The sequence below is a fragment of the Chelonoidis abingdonii genome, chromosome 1, assembly GCF_003597395.2.
Source record: "Chelonoidis abingdonii isolate Lonesome George chromosome 1, CheloAbing_2.0, whole genome shotgun sequence".
Lineage (NCBI taxonomy): Eukaryota > Metazoa > Chordata > Testudines > Testudinidae > Chelonoidis > Chelonoidis abingdonii.
In genome coordinates, this window is record NC_133769.1 from 105,559,705 (window position 1) to 105,582,184 (window position 22,480).

Genomic DNA, 22,480 nt, shown 5'->3' on the forward strand with positions numbered 1-22,480 from the left:
GCTGCAATCAACCAGGATGTCTACACTGGCACCGCGGTACTGTAGCCCCGGCGCAGAAAGCTGTATGCCTCTTGTGAGGTTTTTTTTTTTTTTTTTTTTTTTTTTTCTTTTACAGCACTGCAGCTGTGCAGTTTCTGCGCACAAAGTGGCTTAGGAGTGTATCCACCTTGGGAGTTACAATGCAGAAAGCTGGTTTACTGCACAGAAACTTGCCAGTCTAGACAAGGTCTTTGTGTAGAGAGGTCTGCTTCTGTTTTTTTGAATGGTTTGTGGTTTTAGTCATTCTTAAAGTGCCTAGAGTCAAGGCTATATATGAATGCAGGGAAATCAAAATATCTAGATAAAATAAAGCTAAAAATAACATAAACTGAAAAAATTAATCCATTGAAATAACAACAGACTCTTGCTATTCCCCAAATTGCAACAAAATATTGGACTTTTAAATTATAAACATGAGCCAGCTTGTGGGCATCATCAAACTGGCCTTAACTTTTTACTGCTTTTTCCTTTGGGAACCACCACTGCTCAACAGTAAATAATGTGATTGTTGCTAGCTGCTCCATAGAATGGTGCTACTCTTCCCTTGTTGTCTGTGTTTTGTCTGTCTTCCAAGGATCGAAAATTCTTTTCTGAACCTAAACTTGTCGATTTTATGATAGCCCTGTGCATGGCAGCAAGGACTGCTCAGCCATAACACTGACTTTCTAATTCAATCTTAAAAGATGAAAAGTGGAAAACTACCATGAGATTAGACTCGCCACATAAATTAGGCCTACAATGAGTCCTACTGACTACCAACCTCAAATGGCAGTGTTTTAACACTGTCAGGTTGTTGGCCAGAGTTGCATTTTGTCTGGCTTCCTGGTGGCCTTTTTTTCCCCTCAGTCATCTAGGAGTTGAGATTGGTAGGCTATGAACATGTGAATTGCACATCCATCTCTCCCAACTCAGTTTGGTTGTGGACTGGTCATTTTTTTGCCTATTTTTCTACTTTTATGGCAGGACTAGAGTTTTTATGTTTGTGGAGCTCTTGAAACTATTACTGTGGTTTCTAGGATAGGGGTCAGCAGCCTTTGGCACACTGCCCATCAGGGTAATCTGCTGGAGCACCGGAAGACATTTTGTTTATGTTGACCATCTGCAGGCATGGCCCCCCACAGCTCCCAGTGGCCATGGTTCGCTGTTCCCAGCCAATGGGAACTACAGGAAGCAGCAGCCAGCAGGTCCCTGTGGCCTGTGCGGCTTCCCACAGCTCCCATTGGCCAGGAACGATGAACCACAGCCACTGAGAGCTGCGGGGAGCCGTGTCTGTGGACAGTCAATGTAAACAAAATGTCTCGCCGCCCACCAGCAGATTACCCTGGTGGGCTGCATGCTGAAGATTGCTGACCCCTGTTCTAGGACCTGGACTGCCTGTTTGAGTGAGAGGAGTAGAGTCAACTCGAACTGAAGAAGGCTCAGTGTCATGATGTTCACCAGACTGCAGATTCCTTTTTACAGGAGCTTGCTGATAGCTTAGTCTTAGATTCTAGCTGAAATGTACACAATGGTGGCTTATGAGGTTCTTCTGATTGTCATATATGGCCAAGAATATAGCAGTACTCTAAAAAAGAAGAATCTTGGCCAATTTTAACTGTTCTTTCTCTGCTTCTGCAGCCGTCCAAATCACTTGCTTACTGACAATGAGGAGCAAGCTATGTGCGTAAATGCTTGAAAGGATGCTCTAGAATACTCAAATGGCATTTCAGTCATTTCCATCTTTCTTTCCTTAGGGCTGCTTCAGAAATACTGCCCTTTTCATGGAACATATAATCAGGCTGGCTACTTCTGAGATGACTGCATCTACCCCTGGGTTCTTTGTTATTGTCTTTGTGTTCTCCTTTTATAGGGGATATAGAGGGTTTTAATTTGCTGCTGAGGAATTCCTGTCTGGTACATCCCTCACATTGTTACTTTGTCTCATATGAGAATATGCTATAAAGCCATTGGAAGGATTGCTAGAGCTGAATTTCTCAGGAATTGTAACGTCTAGCTTCTTATAGTTTCAGGCTTTCAGGTGTTTCTTTTGGTAGAGCTTTCCTGAAAAGCTTAAGTTCTCTACTTTCATGGAACTGAGAGTCAGGAATATCTTGGTGTTCTTCATTTCCTCTGATTTATTTGTCCACTACTAGCCTCCTGCCTTTTAGGAAATCTTCTCAACATCCGAGCAAGAAGAAGTAGGAGTGGTAACTTGGCCCACTGTAAAGCACCTCATACTCATCAAGGTAGTAATAAAGCAGGGTGAATTCACTTCTCCGTCTTCCTCTGAATATACTGTCCTTCCCTACAACCTATTAGGCTGACTGCAGAAATTTACTGAAGTGAGGCTTAAATTCCTGGCCTCCATCAGCATAGGGGGAATTGTCTTAGGAGGAAGAGACTATGAGGGGAGAAAGAACTAGTGGTGATTGCATATCTTTCTGCAGAAAGGAGTGGTCCCACTTTTGATTGATCGTCCTGCTCTGTGAAAGGAGGGACTATGTTGTCTTTGTCACGGTACTGGAGCAAGTGCCACCGTGTTTTGCTCACACAATGCTATTGTGGAGCATGATGAGAATGACAATACAATGCAGAACAAATATAGAGTTGGAGGAAGTCTTTTTTTTACTTGTAATGCTTCATGGAAGCATCATAATAAGGGTGGGGGGTTTTGTGTTTTTGTTTTCTGAGAATTAATAAAGTGAAAAATCTACATGCTTTCAAGGTTTCATATAAGTTTTTCAGAGATGGACCCATCAAGACAATGCATTTCAATATAAATCCTCTTATAATGGATTTCATATAATAAAAAATTATGTCTTCAGCTAACTAAGGGAAAATATGCCTGTGTGTCGAGACTGATATACAAGGACTTTAAGTGAGATAATTATCACATATTAAAATTTCTCATCAGACACTTATGCTTGTTAAAGCATTTAATCACCTTTGGGCTAGCTTTCAGTAGCCTGCCACCTTAAATGCTTGGAACCCCTAAGCCTGCTACGGCTTTGTCTACTCTAGAGAAATGAGTGGTGTTATAAAACACATTAACTAATATTTTAATTGTTTATATGATCAGTTAAAGGTAGTTAAATAGTGCTGAAGCTCTATATTCTGATGAAAAAGATGTGCTACTTCACTTCTACTGACTACCAACAGGTTAGATTAGCTGCCTCGATCAAGTGTAAATTGTTTCACATGAATAGTAGCACTGCCTTTTGGAACACTAGAGGGCTCTCTAGGATCATAACTGAGAATACAGTCTGTACTCTTTGACTAAAATTTTTTTAGTATGCAAATGGTTTGAAATTCTAACACCTAATTTATTTAAGTGAAAAGTGTATCTGTGTTGTTGAAGCTTTGATAAATTCATTTTTCAGGATTTGGAAATTCAGTTTATAATCTTCAGAAAATAAGGATTTTCCTCACAGAACTTTAATTCCAAAAAAATACATGTACACGTCCTGGTGCTATCGTGAACTTAAAAAACACTGGCTTTTCTTTTATTAAAGATAGAAAATTCAATAATGTCTCTTAACCTTCTCAAATCTATATTCAAAAAACAAATTATATTGGCCTCTATTATCCTATGAAGATTTTTAACTGTACTGAGAAGTATAGTATCTCCAATTATATTTGTCCAATAAAGGTTGCATTTTTTTGAGTGACATTAGATTTATTATTCAATAAATACTGTAGATGTGCTGCACTCTGGATAAATGGGAAGTGTATGTTTCTTGTACTGGAAGACTGATTGCGATCACAGTTTTCATGAGGTGGATGGATGAATGAATGCATAGAATAAATGAAACTTCTTTGGGATCCTTGTACACCCTTCTTTAGCTAAGACTCGTTTCACCATGTAATCTAAGTACTAGACAAGTATTTTCTTTAGTTACCATGTGTTTCTTTTTCTTCTTTCTCTCCGGTGGTGGTACTTTTTTCTTCTTTTCCCTTCCCCATTGTGGATTGGCCATGCAAGGAGGATGGCACTACTGTAAAAGGGCCTCATAGAAGAAGTGGGTCTTGAATTCAGTCCTGAACAAGGTCAGACTCTGTCTGAACTCTTCTAGTAAAAGGTTTCATAGCTAGAATCTCTCAAAGCTCAGAATATTCTGCTCTCTATTTCCAAAAGTCTGAATCTGGACCTGAGTGGCTGCACTGTCATTGTTAGAGCATCACATACATTTATTCATAATCCATCATGACAGTCTCTGAGATACCTTGTATAGTCTATTAAATGCCTTGTGTATTTGGACTCCTTATTAAATAGACAGGTAGCCAGTGGAATTTAGAATGTTGGTAGTGGGCAGCCACTTACTTTAATTTTTGGATGGTCTTTGCCTTTAAGCCCACGCAGGTGAGTTGTAGTCAATTTTCAAGCTCTAGACTAGACTACTAATATGATGCTGAGACTGCCTTGTCATTCACCCTTCCTATATTGCTAAGGTGGTCATGGCCTCCTGATGTTTAGTTGCCCTAAAGAGAGGCTAATGAACTAATGTAGCTGTGAAGCAGAAGTTAAGTTTTAGGCTCTGACTGTATCCTATGCTAGACTTAATTTTCTTAGGAACTGATTGTATTGTCTTCTCATTGGAAGTTCCTTCCATAGATGGAATCTTAGTAATTAGTTTATCTTCACAGTTCTGTTTATGCCTGGCTATTTGTAGGGAGCAGACAAATAACGTTTCATATTTTCCCCCATATTTTCCCCTCTTCAAGGAATTGAAGTGTGTGTGAATATTAAAAGGTGGGGAATAAGGGTAGGATTTAAAAAGCACTGGCCTAATTCTATTTCCTTTGAAGACTCACTGTTGACTTCAGTGGGAGCAAAGTTAGGCCAGTTTTGAGTGCCTTTCTGAAGTTTCATAATGCTTTTTGATTAATTGGATATAAACGTTATATGACAGCCTGTGTTTATTTGTATGGCTGTATATCTGTTCCATACAGTTGCTGTTAACTTCAAAATTTACTCAGTTCAACCTGTCAAAGCATTGATCGCCAGCTGTGGGTTAGTTTGGCTTCTTGAGATTTGTGAGGCAGCCCCTGCAGCTGGCTATTTACACAGCATTTTTGAAATATTACTGTCTTCTTGTGTTGCAGAGGGAATCTATATTTGTTTGAACTGTAGTTCATGAATCATTTTCTACAGTAGCTCAGACTCTAACTCTAGAGTTTTCTTTGTGTTGTCCTCATAGGATAGTGCTGTGGTAGTGTTAGATATTTGTATGTAATTCTAATTTACTATTCTGAAGTATTAGTATTTTATTTGAAAAGAAAACATTTGATTATTCTCATTTACTATTCTTTATGTAATTGTCCTAGTTAATTTTAAGGGTTATTTCACCTGCTAGGAACCTCTCTTTACCTCTGCACCTTTCAAAAGAAAGGATGTATACCAAATACTTTACTTTGAGTGGGGAACTGGGGAGGTAACTACAAACAAACAAACAAACAATTTCTTTATCCACTTTCCCTTGAGAACTGCTTAAACATGTCTCTTCCTTTCCTAGTGAACACGTTCCAACAGGTTCATATATTGGTCTATTGGGTTACAATGATTGATGGATTCCATGTAAGCAATTTCTGTAGTAGTCACAGGAATTTTATGTGATTGCAAGTGGGGGGAGAGGATCCTAATGTGACATACAGATGAGGAGGTGATTCACAAAAAAATGTATTTTATGGTGTGATCCACTTGATGAAAAAGTTGAAGAATCTCTGCAATAGTACATTTCTCTTTATGAAGTATTATTAAAACTAAGGTACAGTGATTTAAAAAAAAAAAGGACCCAATACTGTGTGATTTGTGATTCATTATCTTTCCTTTTTATTTTGTAGCGGTAATTGTTTGCTTACAGTTTCACAAAATTAAGTATTTGGAGCAGTGGTGCCCAACCTTTTCCGTGGGGTGGGCACCCAGACGACTAGCCGCCAAAGACCGTGGCCACCAGACAAGCAGCCGTCGAAATGCTGCCGTGTAGCGGCAACGTCAAGAGGCATCACTGCCAAAATGCCGCCGTGAAGCAGCGAAATGCTGCCAAATTTTGGCGGCATTTCGGTGGTAGTGCTTCTTGACGTTGGAGCAGCATTTTGGCGGCTGCTTTTCCGGCGGCCAGTAGTCGGGCGCACATGGATGCCCTGGCAGGTGCCAGGGTACCCACAGACACTGCATTGCGGACCCCTGATTTGGAGCATGTAGCAAAGAGTTGTCTCACTGGCACGGCACCTCCTGCTGGTCAGTCCAGCAATTAGCTCATGCAGCTCAGGAGTGCCCTCCTCTGGCCAGTTTCTTGCCCTCGGTTACCTGCTCTGTTGTCTCCAACACATCTGGCCCCGTGTTTGTCCTGGACCCTGGTGCCCCTTATATTGGGGTGCTGACCCACAGCAGTGCCCCCACACTCCGGGTCTCCCCCCGCAAGGGAACCCCAACTACCCTATACCCACCTTGCGTCGGTGGCTACTGCCAGTCATCATCTAGCCCCTTCTCTCCGGGGCAAACTGCAGTCTGAAATGGCCACTCATCACTGGCAAGGGGGTTGGACCTGCTGCCTTTTCTTGGCCTGGCTGCCTCCCTGCAGCCCTAGTACCTCCACAAGCCTTTGCTGCAAGGCCTCAGCCTGGGAGGTCGCCAGGCCAGAGCTCCCCAGCTCAGCCTGCCCTTTCCCAGTACTGCTCTGTCCAAGGTACCCCTGTCTCTACCAGGCAGCTAAGTCCTTCTCCTCCACTGCTGGAGCAAGGCTCACTTCCTTCTCCCCAGGAGCCCTTCTTATGCTGGCCCAGACAGGTCCTGATTGTCTGCCTCAAGCCCACTCCTGATTGATTGGCTCTCTGGTGCAGCCCTTTTCCCAGGCTGTTTTTAGCCCCTTCCAAACTGGAGTGAGGTAACGGCCTTGCTACAGAGCAGATCTCCCAAAGAACTTTTGATAATAAAGTCTATTGAGAAACAATAGAACTATTCAAGCACAATTTTAATAGTTTTAAAATATTGATTCAGTAAATGAGTTATCATTGGACTTCTGCAGACTCATCCATGAAACTGACAAATAGACAGCAATTGACACACAAAAACCCAAAGGCTGGCAAAATTACAGCCTGTCTGGCATATATAACTTAAGATCATATTTATTTAAAAAGGCCTCTGCTCTGGGATATTTCTTGCATAATGCTTAATTTTTTCGCTATGTCTGATGATCTTCATTATTTGATATTGATGAATCATTATGAGGTTTTTGTTGGCTGTTGTTTTGAGATGATGTAATATCAAACTTTCTTTAGTTTTTTGTCCCTAACTCTTTCGTGACAACTGTTTTTTTCCCCACCTTTGCAATTACTTATTATCTGTGCTGCTATGTTGGTATTTGCTCCACAAAGTTTTTTCTTGATTCTATGTTATGGCGTGAATGCTTAGGGAAGTCTAAACTACAAAAAACAAACAAAACAAAAAAAACCCACCATAGCAGCGAGTCTCAGGGTCCAGGTCAACTGTGAGGGTTGCGCTTGGCCCTTTTTCTCTGACATCCTGAAACACTACCATGGCAGCTTCATTTTTTTAAACTCTTTCAGAACAGCTTTTTTTCTAAATGCCACCAAAGTAGTATTTACTTGAATTGAAAGGCTCTGCAATAAGAATCTTGCTGTTCAGGGATTTGATGTCACACTGATAACTTACGGTGCTTGGGTGAAGTCATACCTATAAAGTGATAATCTTCTATTTTGCAATGTTTTACATGCAGTTACATAAAAATATTCGGAGATTCATTCAAAACTTGTTAGGGATACATTTTTTGTCCAAATTCTGTACATGTGGGCAAAATATGGCCGATTGTTTAATACTAAATAACAAAATAACAGTGCTATATTTTTCATAAGATTAAGCATATGCAAAATAGTATTGGGGCATTACTGTGAAATTTACATTTATTTGCCATTAAGTGACTTATACCGTTATTTTTGTTGTCGCTGCATTAGGAAGTATAGCCTCAATGGGACAACTCATGTGGGGAAGAACTGCAAGACTTGAGCCCTAAACTCATTTATGGAGAAAAACTGTACTCTTTCTATGCAGACAGAGTACAGCTTGTATAAGCAATTCTGCTTTATAAATGTATTACCTTACTGTGGAGTCCTTGTTCTCTGCTGTTTTTCTATAAATTATGATGCAATTTTGATTAAATTGCTGCTGTTGTATTTTTAAGCATTACACTGTGCAAGCTGGTTATATGTATTTTTAAAAATGAGCTACTCAAAGTAAAAACAAAAGTAGACATTTTGGTATTCTGCTCAGAACTGTCCTAGATATTTAAAACCTAGTGTGATTGATTTATATGCATTATATTAAGCACGATGATTTAATCAGTTAAGGCTTGCTTTTTCTGTAGAGCTTACTTTGCAATCTATTGTTGAGGGAGGAGGAGGTCTGTGTTCTTGTTTGTTTGTTCTCAGTTGAATTAATAAATGAAAACTTGATTTCTACTTCTCTAAAAAAAATTGAGATATGCATCACAAAGTTTGTTCTGTTTTCCAGGTCTTCTTTATCTTCTCTAACATAGATACACAGTGCAGTGTTTACACTTAAAAAAACAAACAAACAAAACCCTCCCAAAACAAAACACTATACTGCACACATTATTTGTCCCCTGGGCAAAGGATGAAAGAAGGAATGTATGTGATATTAATCATGTCACTTAATGCTCTACTAGAAGTCCTGACAAGGACAGTATAAAAATGGATAATATGTGGAACAGAATTCCATGTTAAAGTTTAAATTCCTTGGGGGAAAATTTGTAGGAACCCCAAAAAGGCTAAATCAATGTTTGTTTTTTATTTTAGAGACATATTACTATATATCTCCTTTAGTTGGTGCCTTTTTCTTGGCTCTGACTCCTATGTGGATTGTAATAGCTGCCAAACATCCAGCTACAAGAACTGTTCTCTATTCAGGGTGGGAGCCTGTTATAACTGCTATGCTTATAAGCAGGTAAGTAATTTTTTTAATCGTTTCATTGTGCTCCCCTGTCTGAATCTACCTATTGTCCTTGTCCCCTGCCAAACTTCATTAATGCAGAATTAAGATTTTCCAGTGATGCCTTGTGCCCTTCCAGAATGTGGAGAGTAGCTAAACTTAAATCTCTGTACAATATATCCTGGTTTTCAGAGTTGAGGTACACCTCACCCCTGCAATGTATGCAACCTTAGCTCTGACCTCCTAGAACTGGCAGTAGCCACTGAGAATGTTCAGTAAGGGGAGGGATAGCACAGTGGTTTGAGCATTAGCCTGCTAAACCCAGGGTTATGAGTTCAATCCTTGACAGGGCCATTTTGAGATCTGGGGCAAAAAACTGTCTGGGGATTGGACCTAATTTGAGCAGGGGGTTGGACTGGATGACCTCCTGAGGTCTCTTCCAACCCTGATATTCTATGAGTCTATGATTAACAAACTACTAAAGGAAACAGTGGATTTTTCCATCTCTTTAAATCAAGATTGAATGCCTTTCTGGAAGGTTTGCTTTAGTCAAATACAAGTTATTAGGCTCAAAACTTGAAATTCAATGGATTAGATAATCTAATGGTCCCTTTTGGCCTTAAAATCTATGAAGCCACAATTAGTAGAGAAGAGGAAGGACTAAGGGAATTGTGCCCATTGTTTATGTTGTGTTCCACAGATTTGGATTCCAACTGTTATTTGCATGCATGCCCTTGCATTCACTGTGTTAGGTGTAGCTGTGCTGAATGGTAGAAGGATTAGATGGAGCGGCTTGCAGATCTGTGACTGTGCTGTGAACAGAGGTTCATACAGTATGTACCTTGAGAGATGAACTATGCCTCCTTTTCAGCACTGAATTTTGTGGGTTTTGTCAGTAGCAGTCTTCTTGCCATGGGGATTGTCAGCAGTTTGGTGGCATACATCAGTGGTTCTCAACCTGTTTTCATTTGTGGATCCCTAAAAATTTTTGAGTGGACTCCTTTGGAAATCTTAGACATAGTCTGAGGACCCTCAAGGATCTGTGGACTACAGGTTGAGAACCACTGGTATGCATGACAGTAGTCTCCAAGGCTTAGTGAAGGGTAAGTAAAGACAATGTCTCAGAAGGATTGCCCTGGACAAGGGTGAAGAGGTAGTAACATTCAGCAAGATTGAGGTTGTTTGTGTGTTTTTTAGGCTCTCGGGTATGTCTGTACTGTGGTTGAAGGTGTGATTGCATCTTGGGTAGGCCCAACCAAGGTGAACTGCTAGCAGGGGTATAGGGCTGTGTAGCTGATGGGTAAAATTTAAGCGCCAGGTCTTCACTGTACTTTTACCGTGGGATAGTTCTACATGTTAATTACCTCAAGGTAAAAAAGCTCATCTTTATTAACAGTGAAGACAAAGCCTGAGTTGAACAGAACAAAAAGAAATGGTGGGAGAGAGGCGGAGCAGCAGCAATTATGGGCTGGATGTTTATGAGGAGGGAATTGAAGGCTGGAGGAAAGACTGGCCTATGGGCCAAATGCTTTACAGCTCTGCCAGGAAGTTAAAATTTGCCAGGGATATAGTACTCAGGTCAGAGGAGAGGATCTGTTTTTGTCTATATCTTGTTTGTAACTAGAGATCTGTGTATTATATGCTTACAGTGGAGGAGGTGCAGCTTTTTTTGGGAGCATGTGGACTGTGACTAGAGCATTCAGAAAATAAAGGGACAAGTACTCGGACTGGGCAGGGGCTGTCTTATGCTATATTTGTATGGTGCTGTTTGCCATCGCTGCCTCTAGGCAGTCCTATAATACAAATAATAAACAATGCTGGTAATTCTAATGTATATGTTAAAATAGTAATTCTCCATGATTTATAAATCTGCTAAATCTGAAAGGATTTTCACAAGGATATTGAAAGACACCTTTTTGACATCAGTACCTCTCTCTTCCAAATATCAGGTTCCTATTTCAAACCTGTCAGGTGCAAAACCTTTTTTTAAAAGGAGCATTGATAAACTGTGTTTTTCACTAATAATCTCCTCAGGAGCAGTGGAACTATATGCTCAGACTTTCCTAAAAAAGGTGGACAGAAGGGACAGTGAGAGAGCAACCAAGCATAGAACATTTTCAGGTCACTTTTTGAACAAGCGTTACTAAGAATTTTGAATACTTAAAGACTGATTGATAGAATTTGAAAAATAAATATTGGTGCACCTAGTTGCTTTGTTCTAAATGTTGTACTTTATATTTTTCAGCATTGGTGGCCTTATTTTGGACACAACTGTTTCTGATCCTAACTTGGTTGGGATTGTTGTTTATACTCCAGTAATCAATGGTAAGGCTGTAATAGAATTATTTTATAATAAATATCAACGTCTCTATACATGTTTTATAAAAGATTATTACACTAAAGTTCAGCTGCAGTGAGTGGGTATCTACTACATTAATTTTAAGTTGTTACTTTGGTATCAGAAACAGGGTAATTTAAAATAGTAGCAGTGACTCCTGGTCTTATGTACCGGAAACATCGAAGTGCATGTGAGAGAGAGAGAGAAAAAACAGGAGGCTAGTAGTACATATTTAAAGTTTGTGTAAGAAAGGGGGAAAGTTGAAAGAAAACATATTCAAATACTGTTTTTAAATTATGATGACTGTGAAATATAGGATACCAAGATGTAATTCTTCAAGGGTTTTGTCTTAGACATATGTGGCAAATTTTCAAAAACAGTCTCCAAAATATGCAGGTGCAAGTATTAAGTGGTAATTATGCAGACAAAATGTAGAAATCATAGAGCAAGTTGGGTGTTGGTTCATAGGCCGTGTCTACACGACGCGCGAAAATCGATTTTAGATATGCAATTTCAGCTACGAGAATAGCGTAGCTGAAATCGATTATCTAAAATCGATCTACTCACCCATCTTCACTGCGCGGGATCGATGTGCGCGGCTCGCCATGTCGATTCCGGAACTCCGTTGGTTTTGGTGGAGTTCCGGAATCGATGTAAGCGCGCTCAGGGATCGATATAGCGCGTCTAGATGAGACGCGCTATATCGATCCCCAAACAATCAATTGTAACGCTCCGATACGGCGCATCGTATAGACGTGGCCATATTCTATACACCTCTACCTCGATATAAAGCAGTCCTCGGGAAACCGCGTTATATCAAACATGCTTTGCGCCCCCGTTCCTTGTTCCCTGACTGCCCCCTCCAGAGACTCCCCTCCCTAATCACCCCCAGGACCTCACCCCCTACCCAACCCCCCTGTCCCCTGACTGCTCTGACCTCTATCCACCCCTCCCTGCCCCCTGACAGGCACTCACCGGCAGCAGCGGGAAGCGGAGCAGCCCGGCCCCAGTCCGCTCCACTCTGCTGCCTCCCAGCCACGGCTCTCTGCTTCCCATTGCCAGTAAGTAGGGGAGGTTGGGGAAAGGATGCCCTCCTGCACTCACCTGCGGCAGGAAGTGGAGCGCTATGGCTGGGAGCTGGCGGAGTGGAGCTGGTTGGGGCTGAGCTACTCCGCTTCCCACCGCCGGTGAGTGCGGGGCAGTTGGGGAAAGGATGCCCCTCGGACTCACTGGCGGCAGGAAGCAGAGCAAGGTGGCCCCATCCTGCTCCACTCTGCTAGCTCCCAGCCGCAGCGCTCCACTTCCTGCCTCTGGTAAGTGCGGGGAGGCTGGGGAAAGGACGCCCTCCGCACTCACCGACAGCAGGAAGTGGAGCGTCACGGCGGGGAAGTGGCAGAGTGGAGCGGGCTGGGGCCAGGCTGCTCCGTTTCTGCCGCTGCTTGTGAGTGCGGGGAGGATCCCTTCCTCCAAACCCTCTCCCCCGAGCGACACAGCTGGGGCCGGGGCAAGGGAAGCAGAGCAGGCTGCTCCCGACCCCCTGCTAATCCCCCGGGCCACTCTGGGACTGCAGGGCCCCCAAAAGTGCCCTCCCACAGCTCCTGCCCCCCAGACCCTGGGGGGGGGATCCCCTGACCACCCCCGAGACCGTCTGCCCCTTATTAAACCCCTCAGCCCTGGCCTGGTCCAGCACCCTTAACACGCTGCTCAGAGCAGCGTGTCAGAGCTTTACCATGTTATATGCGAACTCGCGTTATATTGAGTCGTGTTATATCGGGGTAGAGTTGTATATGCAACTGCATGTACAAATCAAACATTTTGCAGCCATGCAGATATATATTTGTGAACATTAACTAGGTCCATGAATTATATGTGGATAATTCCTAGATTCTGGTCTCTGAATTAATTCTTTAAGCACAGATGTGGAATGTTGGATTAATTTGTCAGCATATTAAACTATTTTTTAAAAATAAAATGTCTTGTAAGTCAAGCCCTGCACAGATACAAACTTTGTATCTGCATCCAATCTGTGATCCACAGACATGGTCTGTGGATGCGGATATCCGCAGATTTGTACTATATGTAGGCTCTACTTGTAAGAAATATATTTATTTTCTAGTTCTGATTTATTCTTCATTGGTCTACTTTGCAGTGTGCAAAAAGATCTCACGTAGAAATTAGACACGGGACTTTCTTATTTGCAGTAGGTTTTCTGCTTACTGTGTAGCAAGTGTGGAAGGTATAAAGATACTTTCTCTAAATATAAATATTGTGATAAATCTCTGCTCATTTCCATTCATAAAAATATACAAAAGGGAGCCTAAGACTCTTAGAGCTGGTCTACACTACAAAGTTAGGTCAGCTTAACTACATCGCTCAGGGCTGTGAAAAATTTCATGCCCTGTGCATTGTAATTAAACCAACCTAAGCCCTGGTATAGACATGTCTAGGTTGATGGAAGAATTCTTCTCAGAGAGGTGGATTTACTACAGCGATGGATAATGTTTCCACTATTTTTTTCATCCATGTGCGGAATGAATTTTTATATGTGCACCATATTGAGATAATGTGTGGATGTGCGCCACCAATAGAAATTAAAACCTTAGATATAATATATATTTTTAAGAAGTTATCATAGGGATAATTATTCCAGCCAGGACAGGTTAGGCATTTTAGAACTCACTACTCGAAGAATTAAATTTAAGCATAAAAGAGAAATAAAATTATGAAATGCACAGACCAGTCAAAAAAATAAAACAACAGCACTTTGAATGAATAAAATTATAGAGCATATATGTGCATTGCAGGAAGTACCAAGAAGTAACAACAAAAACAATAATACAAGTTTTTGTTGGGAGGTGAGTGTAAAAGAGACTCTGTGAGAGAGAGAGAGAGAGAGAGAAAGAGTATGTATTCGTGAGTGTGTGAGAGAGAGACAGAGACTGTGTGTGTGAGAGAGAGAGTGAGTGTGTATGTGTGTGAGAGACTGCACTATCACTTTAAGCAGAGCGACACTCACCAGTCTGAAAGCTTGTTAAGACTTAGGCCTGGTCTACCCTACGTGTTTAAACTGAATTTAGCAGTGTTAAACCGATTTAACCCTGTACCCGTCCACACAACGAGGCCCTTTATATCAATATAAAGGACTCTTTAAACCGGTTTCTGTACTCTTCCCCGACGAGAGGAGTAGCGCTGAAATCGGTATTGTCATGTCGGATTCGGGTTAGTGTGGGCTGCAATTCGATGGTATGGCTCCAGGAGGTATCCCACAGTGCACCATTGTGACCGCTCTGGAATAGCATCTGAACTCGGATGCAAGCTGGCCAGGTAGAACGGAAAAGCCCCTCGAACTTTTGCATTACATTTCCTGTTTGCCCAGCATGGAGCTCTGATCAGCACAGGTGGGATGCAGTCCAAATCAAAAAGAGCTCCAGCATGGACCGTACAGGAGATACTGGATCTGATCGCTGTATGGGAGACAAATCTGTCTCACAGAGCTCTGTTACAGAAGATGAAATGCCAAAGCATTGAAAAAATCTCCAGGCTATGATACAGAATCCACAGCACAGTGCGTGTGACAAGGGTAAACGGAAAGCCAAGAATCAATGGACGCTCATGGAGGGAGGGAGGGAGGGGTACTGAGAACTCCAGCTATCCCACAGTCCCTGCAGTCTCCAAAAAGCATTTGCCTTCTTGGCTGAGCTCCCAATGCCTGTAGGGTCAAAAACATGTCCAGGGTGGTTCAGGTTATCTTGTCAATTACTCCCCTCCCCTCTGTTGAAAGAAAGGGGAAAATAATCGTTGTCTTGCCATTTTTCAATGTCACCGTATGTCTACTGCATGCTGCTGGACATGCGGTGCGGCGGCGCTAAAACAGCAGCATCCCCTCCCCTTCCTTCCTGATGGCAGACAGTCAAAATGGTGAAACCGCCATCATCCTTGAGTGCTCCTGGCTGGCCTCGGTGAGGTCGGCCGGGGGCACCTGGGGTAAAATGGGAATGACCTCCAGTCATTCCTGGAAGATGGTACAGATGCTAGTAACGTCCTCTCATAGCAGCTGGAGCCTGAGCTCCATCCAGCCCGCCTCCCCCTTTCGTGTCTAAAGAAAAGATTCTGTACTCCCTGGACTATCATAGCAGCGGGGGCTGCGCTCCTCCCCCCACCATTAATGTCCTGCCTGGACTATCATAGCAGTGGAGGCTGCCTCCCCCCTCATTTTATCTCGCTAATAAGTCAGTGTTCCTTATTCCTGCATTCTTTATTACTTCATCACACAAATGGGGGGGACATTGCAACGGTAGCCCAGGAGGGTTGGGGGAGGAGGGAAGCAACGGGTGGGTTGTTGCAGGGCACCCCTAGAATGGCATGCCAGCTCATCATTTCTGCGGGATCTCTGGGGCTCTGACCCGGAGCAGCTGTGCTCTCTGGCTCTCTAGTACACTTGCCCCATATTCTAGGCAGACTGACTCTATTTTTAGACAAAACATAAAGAGGATGACCCGGGAGTCATTCCCATTTTTGTCCATGCGCCCCCAGCCAGGAGCACCATACGCAGCAGACGGTACAAAATGATTGATAACTGTCATCATCAATTTCAATATTCAAACGGTACAAAATGATTGATAACGTCATCTCATCGCCAATTTACAATGGCAGACAATGCATCTCTACTACCTTGCAAGACAAATGAATGCTGCTGTGTAGCACGTGCAGTACCGCCTCTGTCAGCAGCATACACATACGGGACAGTGATGAAAGGCAAAACAGGCTCCATGGTTGCCATGCTATGGCGTCTACCAAGGGCAACCCAGGGGAAAAAAGGGTGCGAAATGATTGTCTGCCGTTGCTTTCACGGAGGAGGAATGAGTGACGAACATTTACCCCAGAAAAAAAAATCCCACCCCTTGGCGACAAAAAAAACTGGTTTTGCCCCATCATGCACTGGGATCTCAACCCAGAATTCCAAGGGGCGGGGGAGACTGCAGGAACTATGGGATAGCTACGGGATAGCTACCCACAGTGCAACGCCCCAGAAATCGACACTAGCCTCGGTACATGGACGCACACCACCGAATTAATGTGCTTAGTGTGTCCACGTGCACTCAACTTTACACAATCTGTTTTACAAAACCAGTTTATGTAAAATCGGAATAATCCCGTAGTGTAAACATACCCAAAGCAGTAGCTGCCAGCAGCTCTGTCTCACTCCCTGGCGCTGTTCCCCCCTCACCTCCACCGCTTTGCAGAGATAGGGTACATGGGGGGGGACACCCTGACATCAGTGCCCCTCCTTTCTCCCTCCCCACTCTGCACAGCAGGCAGGAGGCTCCCAGGAGTAGCTGGCGAGGAGTTCCAAGGCAGAGGGCAGGAGCAGCACAGCAGTGGGGGAAGAGCACCTGAACATCATCATTGCTGAGGATGTGCTCAACTAATAATCAAGTGTGCAGCACTTGATGGACTGTTGTATGGCCCCACAGGTGTGCAGCTTAGAGGGAACACTGGCAATGGACAAACCCTTTCTGTCATTTTAGTGTTTATGCTACAGCGCTGCAGCTGTGCTGCTGTACCATTTCTAGTGTAGATAAACTCTAGATGCCTTTGAATTAACAAACAAGTGAAAATCAGTATCTAACCCATTAACATTCCCTTCCTTACTCCCCAAAAACCTCTACCTTCAACACAACTACTCACCTGAGTTTTAGTTCCCCTTACTCCTCAAAGTCCCAAATTAGTATGCCTTGTAGCATTCTGTGAAGGTCAGCAGACCTGAGCTATCTTTGACCAAAGATTAGGAGGAATTGGTTCCATAAACTGTTAGCGAAGCTAAACACTCAGGTACCATTACCAGGTAGTATGCGCCTTCCATGTTTGTGGAACCGACAGCCCTTTGTTTCTTGTTTTTAACCATTGATGGTGGAGATGTTCTCTGACGCATTAGTTATAAATGTTAGTTCTGAATTTACCATTCCTCAAACCACTTAAGCCAGGGTTTTCAGAAGAGACAATAGTAGTGCCTCAACTGGCTCCCTTGCTTGATACTTTCAAGGGAGCTGACTTTCAGAGGATCATTGCTCAGCATTTTTCTAAAAACCAGTTCTTTTTTAAGATTTTTCAAGTTGGGCATCCAAAATCACATCACTTCTGAAAATCGTGGCCTTAATTGTTTTTCCTGTGATGTGTGGCTGACAAGCTTGTTGATTCTGGAGCTTTATGCAACAAAATCCTGGAATTAATAAGCACCAGAGATGACAGAGCATTAAGCTTGCCACTGCTTACCATAGTGGCAAGAAACTATAATAGCTGAAGGCTTTGAGGCAACTGGACTATCAGCTAGAATTCTGATCAGTATAACAAAACATTTAAGAGTGTCCTTGCAGACAGCCTTGTGCCAAGTGAAAGTCTTATGTCAAAGAACTAACATCCAGCTTCATCAAGCTTTCACAATCTTTGCAAAAGTACTGATGGAATACTTCCAACTATCTGTGTAGGACAGTGGTCAATTTTGGAATGGTGAGGTGGAGAACAGGCAATATATTTGGCTTAGTTACATCCTTGCACTGAAGTGAAACACTGCATCAAGACCGCCACAGATGAGTCCCTCCACTATTGTGTCCCTACTCCGGGCAGAAATACTAAAGAGCTGCTGACAGTGGTTGCCAGGACAACCTCCGTCAATGTATCAAAAGCACACTAAGAAGAAAGGCCAATAGGTCCCCATGGCAACCTCTCGTGTATTGTGAGGAAGATTTGGCAAAGATTTGTGTCAGTTTCCCTCCTTTGGCAAATCAGTGTTCATTAAGGAGAAACATTGGCCTGACAAGAAACCAATGATGGTTTACATTAGTATTGCAAAGGCATTAGGCATCAATGTTCTCATTTCAGCCAATCTCTGAGACTTGAGCATGCAGTACTCCAGATGTGCAATGTGAACTGAGTTTTCCTGCAGTTGAGCTTCCACGCTAAACACAGTGTAATTGGGGAGATTCCAGTGTTTCAGTTGATGACACCTGTGTTAAAGTGAGGTGTAAAGAAGTCATGTTGTACCTTGATATAATCGTAACCTATGCTTTCCCCTTTTCTGGGCCTTGGATGCATCATAGGCTTCTTCTCTTTGAAAGAATTTGAAGGACGTGACAGCATCACCTCTGAGGTTCCATAGCCATCTGAGTCCATACTGACTATCCAAGTACCTGTTTGCTCACCTGGGGTTCGGGGAGTGTATAAGAGCCCAGATATTGAGGGTTTGGGCTCAAAACCATATTTCTACCTACAAGAATGTAAGAAATTTTAGATTTCACAGGAGGTTTCACCATACCTACATCGACAGAAGTCTCATCATGCTATGAGACATTTTCACTTGGTTGCTGTCCAACTAAACCACTAGATCTTAAAGTCCCTTTTTCTTCTGCAGTAGTTCAGGACAGATAGTTCTTGACAAGACTGGCATTTAGCTGGAAAGATTTTCCACAGTTAGTAGTTTCAGCATACCCATTGAAACAGATAGATAGATTCCATTGTAGATAGGTTCTTGTACCACTTTGAATGGAAGTTGATAAGGTAGGTGGTAACTCTTAGTTCCTGTGGGAGCTCATTCCATAGTTTGAGACCAAACATTGAGAAGGCTGTTTCCTGCTGAGACTAGCTTTACTTTTGTGGTAGAAAGTTTGAATGTGGCTGAGGATCAGAGTTGTTGACCAGGGTCTTCATCCCAGATTGTTAGGCAGTCTTTTAGATATCCTTGGCCCAGACTAAGGACCAAGACCTTGAATTTGAGTCAACATTTTACTGGAAGTCAGTGTAGAGAGCAGAGGACAAATCTGATGTGCTCATGGTAGCCTGCATTGCTGAGGAAGTGTGCAGCTACATTGTGAATTTAGTGTGGAGTTGGTGATTCCTAAGGGCTGATGGCTTTGTGCTCAGGTATATTGCGTTTTAGTCCATCCAGGAGATAAGGAAGGCATGTATAATTGAGGCCATGTAATCATCCACAAGATGAAACTGAGTTAGCCTAGTCAACCAGAGGTGGTAGAAAATGTTACTTGTAGACGCTGCTATGTGAGAGCTTAATGTCAGTAAATTAATTCAGGAACCTATTTAAACTGCAGACTGAATTGACCAATTGGTGGGTGGGTACCTGCAAGCAACAGAGACTGCACAATGGCAGCCAACTTCTCCACCTGGATTTCCTTTGCCCACATCATCACCTTTGTCTTGCTTGGGTTCAGATTCAGTCAGATGTTCTGCATCCCTAGGCTGATCTTGTCCAAGCACTGAGCCATCTTGGCAGTAGTGATACAGTCATATATCGTGAAGGATAACTAGAGCAGTTGGCATTCATACTGCTGGCACTTGAGTATGTGTCCTCTTACTCTACTCCCCCTATTAGCTGTATGGAGATATTGAAGAGGACCAGAAATAGAATTGATCATTGTGGGATCTTGCAGATGAGGGGATCTGTTGGCAGAGGTGCAGTTTCCCAAAAGGTGCAACTTGCGTTTGAGTGCATCCCCATGTTTATAGAACCCAACTGATGCATTTCCTTCATATCATCTTGGTAGATTCCCTTGTCTCACTGTAGTGAGTCACACAAACTTTCATGGTGTCAAAATGGCAACCTATATCTGAGATGCGCTGGCAGGGAGTCAGTCCAAAATAGTTAAATAAAAAGTGGATTTCCAAATTTCTCTGATTCTGAATTCAGCATCCAATAATGTGTCCACAGTGGTATTGTGGACACATACTAGGTGGGTTGATACACCACCACTGTGTGTATCAAGGGTGGCATCCCATTAAATGTCTTTTAAAGGCTACGGCCATCTAAGTAAAACTATGCTTCTGTTTAAAATGATACCTTCACATAAGTTGACTGTGTGAAACCTTCATTTACTTTTCCCCTTTTTAACATCCTCTGAGTAGTGATTGGACTTCATAGAACTTTTTAATTGCTAAGAATGAGTCTGTTATAACATCTCCCTTCAGAAAAGGTTATGTATAATTCTTGTTCTCCTGAAGTTATTGGGTTAATTGATTCTCTCTCATACACTTCCCCAAAGAGTTGGTGGAATATGTTCCTTAAAACCTTCTACCTCTTCCTCAAAAATAAATAAATAAAAAATTACTACTACTGTTCACCAAGGGTTTCCCTCCTCCCCCTTAACCAAGCAGTGGAGAACATATTATTTGCTGAGAGAGTATATGTTTGGCTATCCTCAAATTCTATAGCTAAGGGAATTTCTGCTATTCACATATGGGACACAGAAAGCAATCTCAAACTTTTGTACTGGTTACCCCTTTCACACAGCAAGCCTCTAAGTGCGACCTCCCTTATATATTAAAAACACTTAAAAATATTTAACACTATTATAAATGCTGGAGGTGCAGCGGGGTTTGGGATGGAGGCTGACAGCTTGCGACCCCCTGAGGGGTCTTGACCCCCAGTTTGAGAACACCTGGCTAAGAGTGTGGCTATATTATAATATGCCTTCTGAAAGAGGAAATTACAGGTAAGTAATTTGCTTTTATTCGATGTAGGCTCTCCTGTGCTTCATAATTGCTCTGGTGCCTCTTGATTATTGCTGTTGTCAGTGTAAAGTATAAAACTGGAATTTAGAAAATCCTTTTACATAAACATATCTGCACATACGTTATTAACTATCAAAAATCCTAAGTGTGGACTACCTAACAGGTAGCTTTTGAAATATTACTGTTGCTGACCAGTCAAAAAAAAAACAAAAAAACCCCACAAACTTCCCCTACCAGGGACTTTTCTTCTCTTGTGTTTTTTCTGAAGATGGCAGGGCCCCTCATCAGAAAGTCTGACTCTTCTTCAAAGTCTATCTTATGGCAGGCCCAAATAAGTTAAACCTAAAACTGCTAGCTTACCCTGCTCCTTCGGTATAGTGCAAGAGAGAGACTGTATGGGTATGCACAGCACCATCTGAATCAGCCCTGCTGAGGGGATTTTCAGGCTTCCATACACTTGCAATTCTTATCTTAGGCCCTAAACAAGGACAGCAGCTGGGATTTTCTCCCTCAAAGTCCCAAAATGCTTCCAGGACCCCTCTTCTTGTTCAGTCCCTGTCCCATAAGACTTTTCCCACAACGCCCCCCCCCCCTCCCAATGTAGTAGTGCTGACCCTGAAGGATTTCCTTACCAGCTTTAAATGCTGGTAGCCCTGGTACCTCATTATAAGCATTTGCCAAAAATAATATAATGATAATAATGATCTGAACAATTTGCTTCAGACTGTGCTGCAGACATAAAGTAAGGTGCAGCTAATGGAAATAACTACTTTATGTTTAGGTTTTGGTATAATTCTCAAACAAAACATAATCAGGTGTTTTGGAAATAGATGAGGTTTAGAAGTGATTTTATATATAACAGCAGTGTATATGTAGATATTTTGTCCATTTTATATATTGTTCCTATAAAAAAGTAATAACTTGTTCATACAACGTTGGCTCGAAATCTTTTCTGGAAAGACAGCTGTATAAGAGAACCTAATAGTTTATCTAATTCTGCCTCTTTTCCCCCAGAACACTTTACTTTTAATACAAATGCATACAACATGCATCTCTGAAGACAAGAAATTTGTAAGAAACGACAATGCATGTAGTACTAAGACAAATAAGGGAGCTAATCTAAGCACTTCAATTCTATAAAATGTAAATTTATGAAATCAGTGGTCAGATCTCCATGGCACTATGGCAGTATTTCAATTTGAAGTTTTGGAGACATAATTTGGTTATGTTTTGTTTGTGGTGTCCCTTGTTATAGAGTTGTGGAGCTGCATTGACTACTGTAATGGAGAATATTTTTCTCCCCTTTGTGTCCTGGATGGTTATTTTTATTATAAAAACTGCATGAGAAATCAGACTATTTGGCAGAATGCCAGATAGACTAATCAGCACAATTCACTGGAACTGTGCACTGTGCTGATTAAAATCACTGCTCAGAGATCGGAATCTCTTCAGATCCTCTATATTACCTTATAATATTTTATACCCAAAATCACATTTCATTTGAGAATTGTGCTGAATTGGTTCTCTCCTTATTGTGTTGACTTCATTTAATCTTAGGCCTGTTGCACAAACTACATAGTAGGTATGACTATAATACCTCTCATACCCTGTGATTGGTTAACTCTTAACTCAGAAATGTT

At 42.1% G+C, this 22,480-nt stretch overlaps 1 protein-coding gene across 2 annotated transcripts in view; it reads left to right on the top strand.

Moving 5' to 3' along the window:
- SLC41A2 (solute carrier family 41 member 2) overlaps positions 1–22,480 on the top strand; it is a 92,621-nt gene that overhangs the window by 41,121 nt on the left and 29,020 nt on the right. For both annotated transcript variants that reach the window (XM_032762413.2, XM_032762414.2), the window contains 2 exons: positions 8,851–8,998; positions 11,229–11,308. In XM_032762413.2, coding sequence (XP_032618304.1) covers positions 8,851–8,998; positions 11,229–11,308 — 228 coding nt within the window. The remainder of the gene's footprint in view (positions 1–8,850; positions 8,999–11,228; positions 11,309–22,480) is intronic.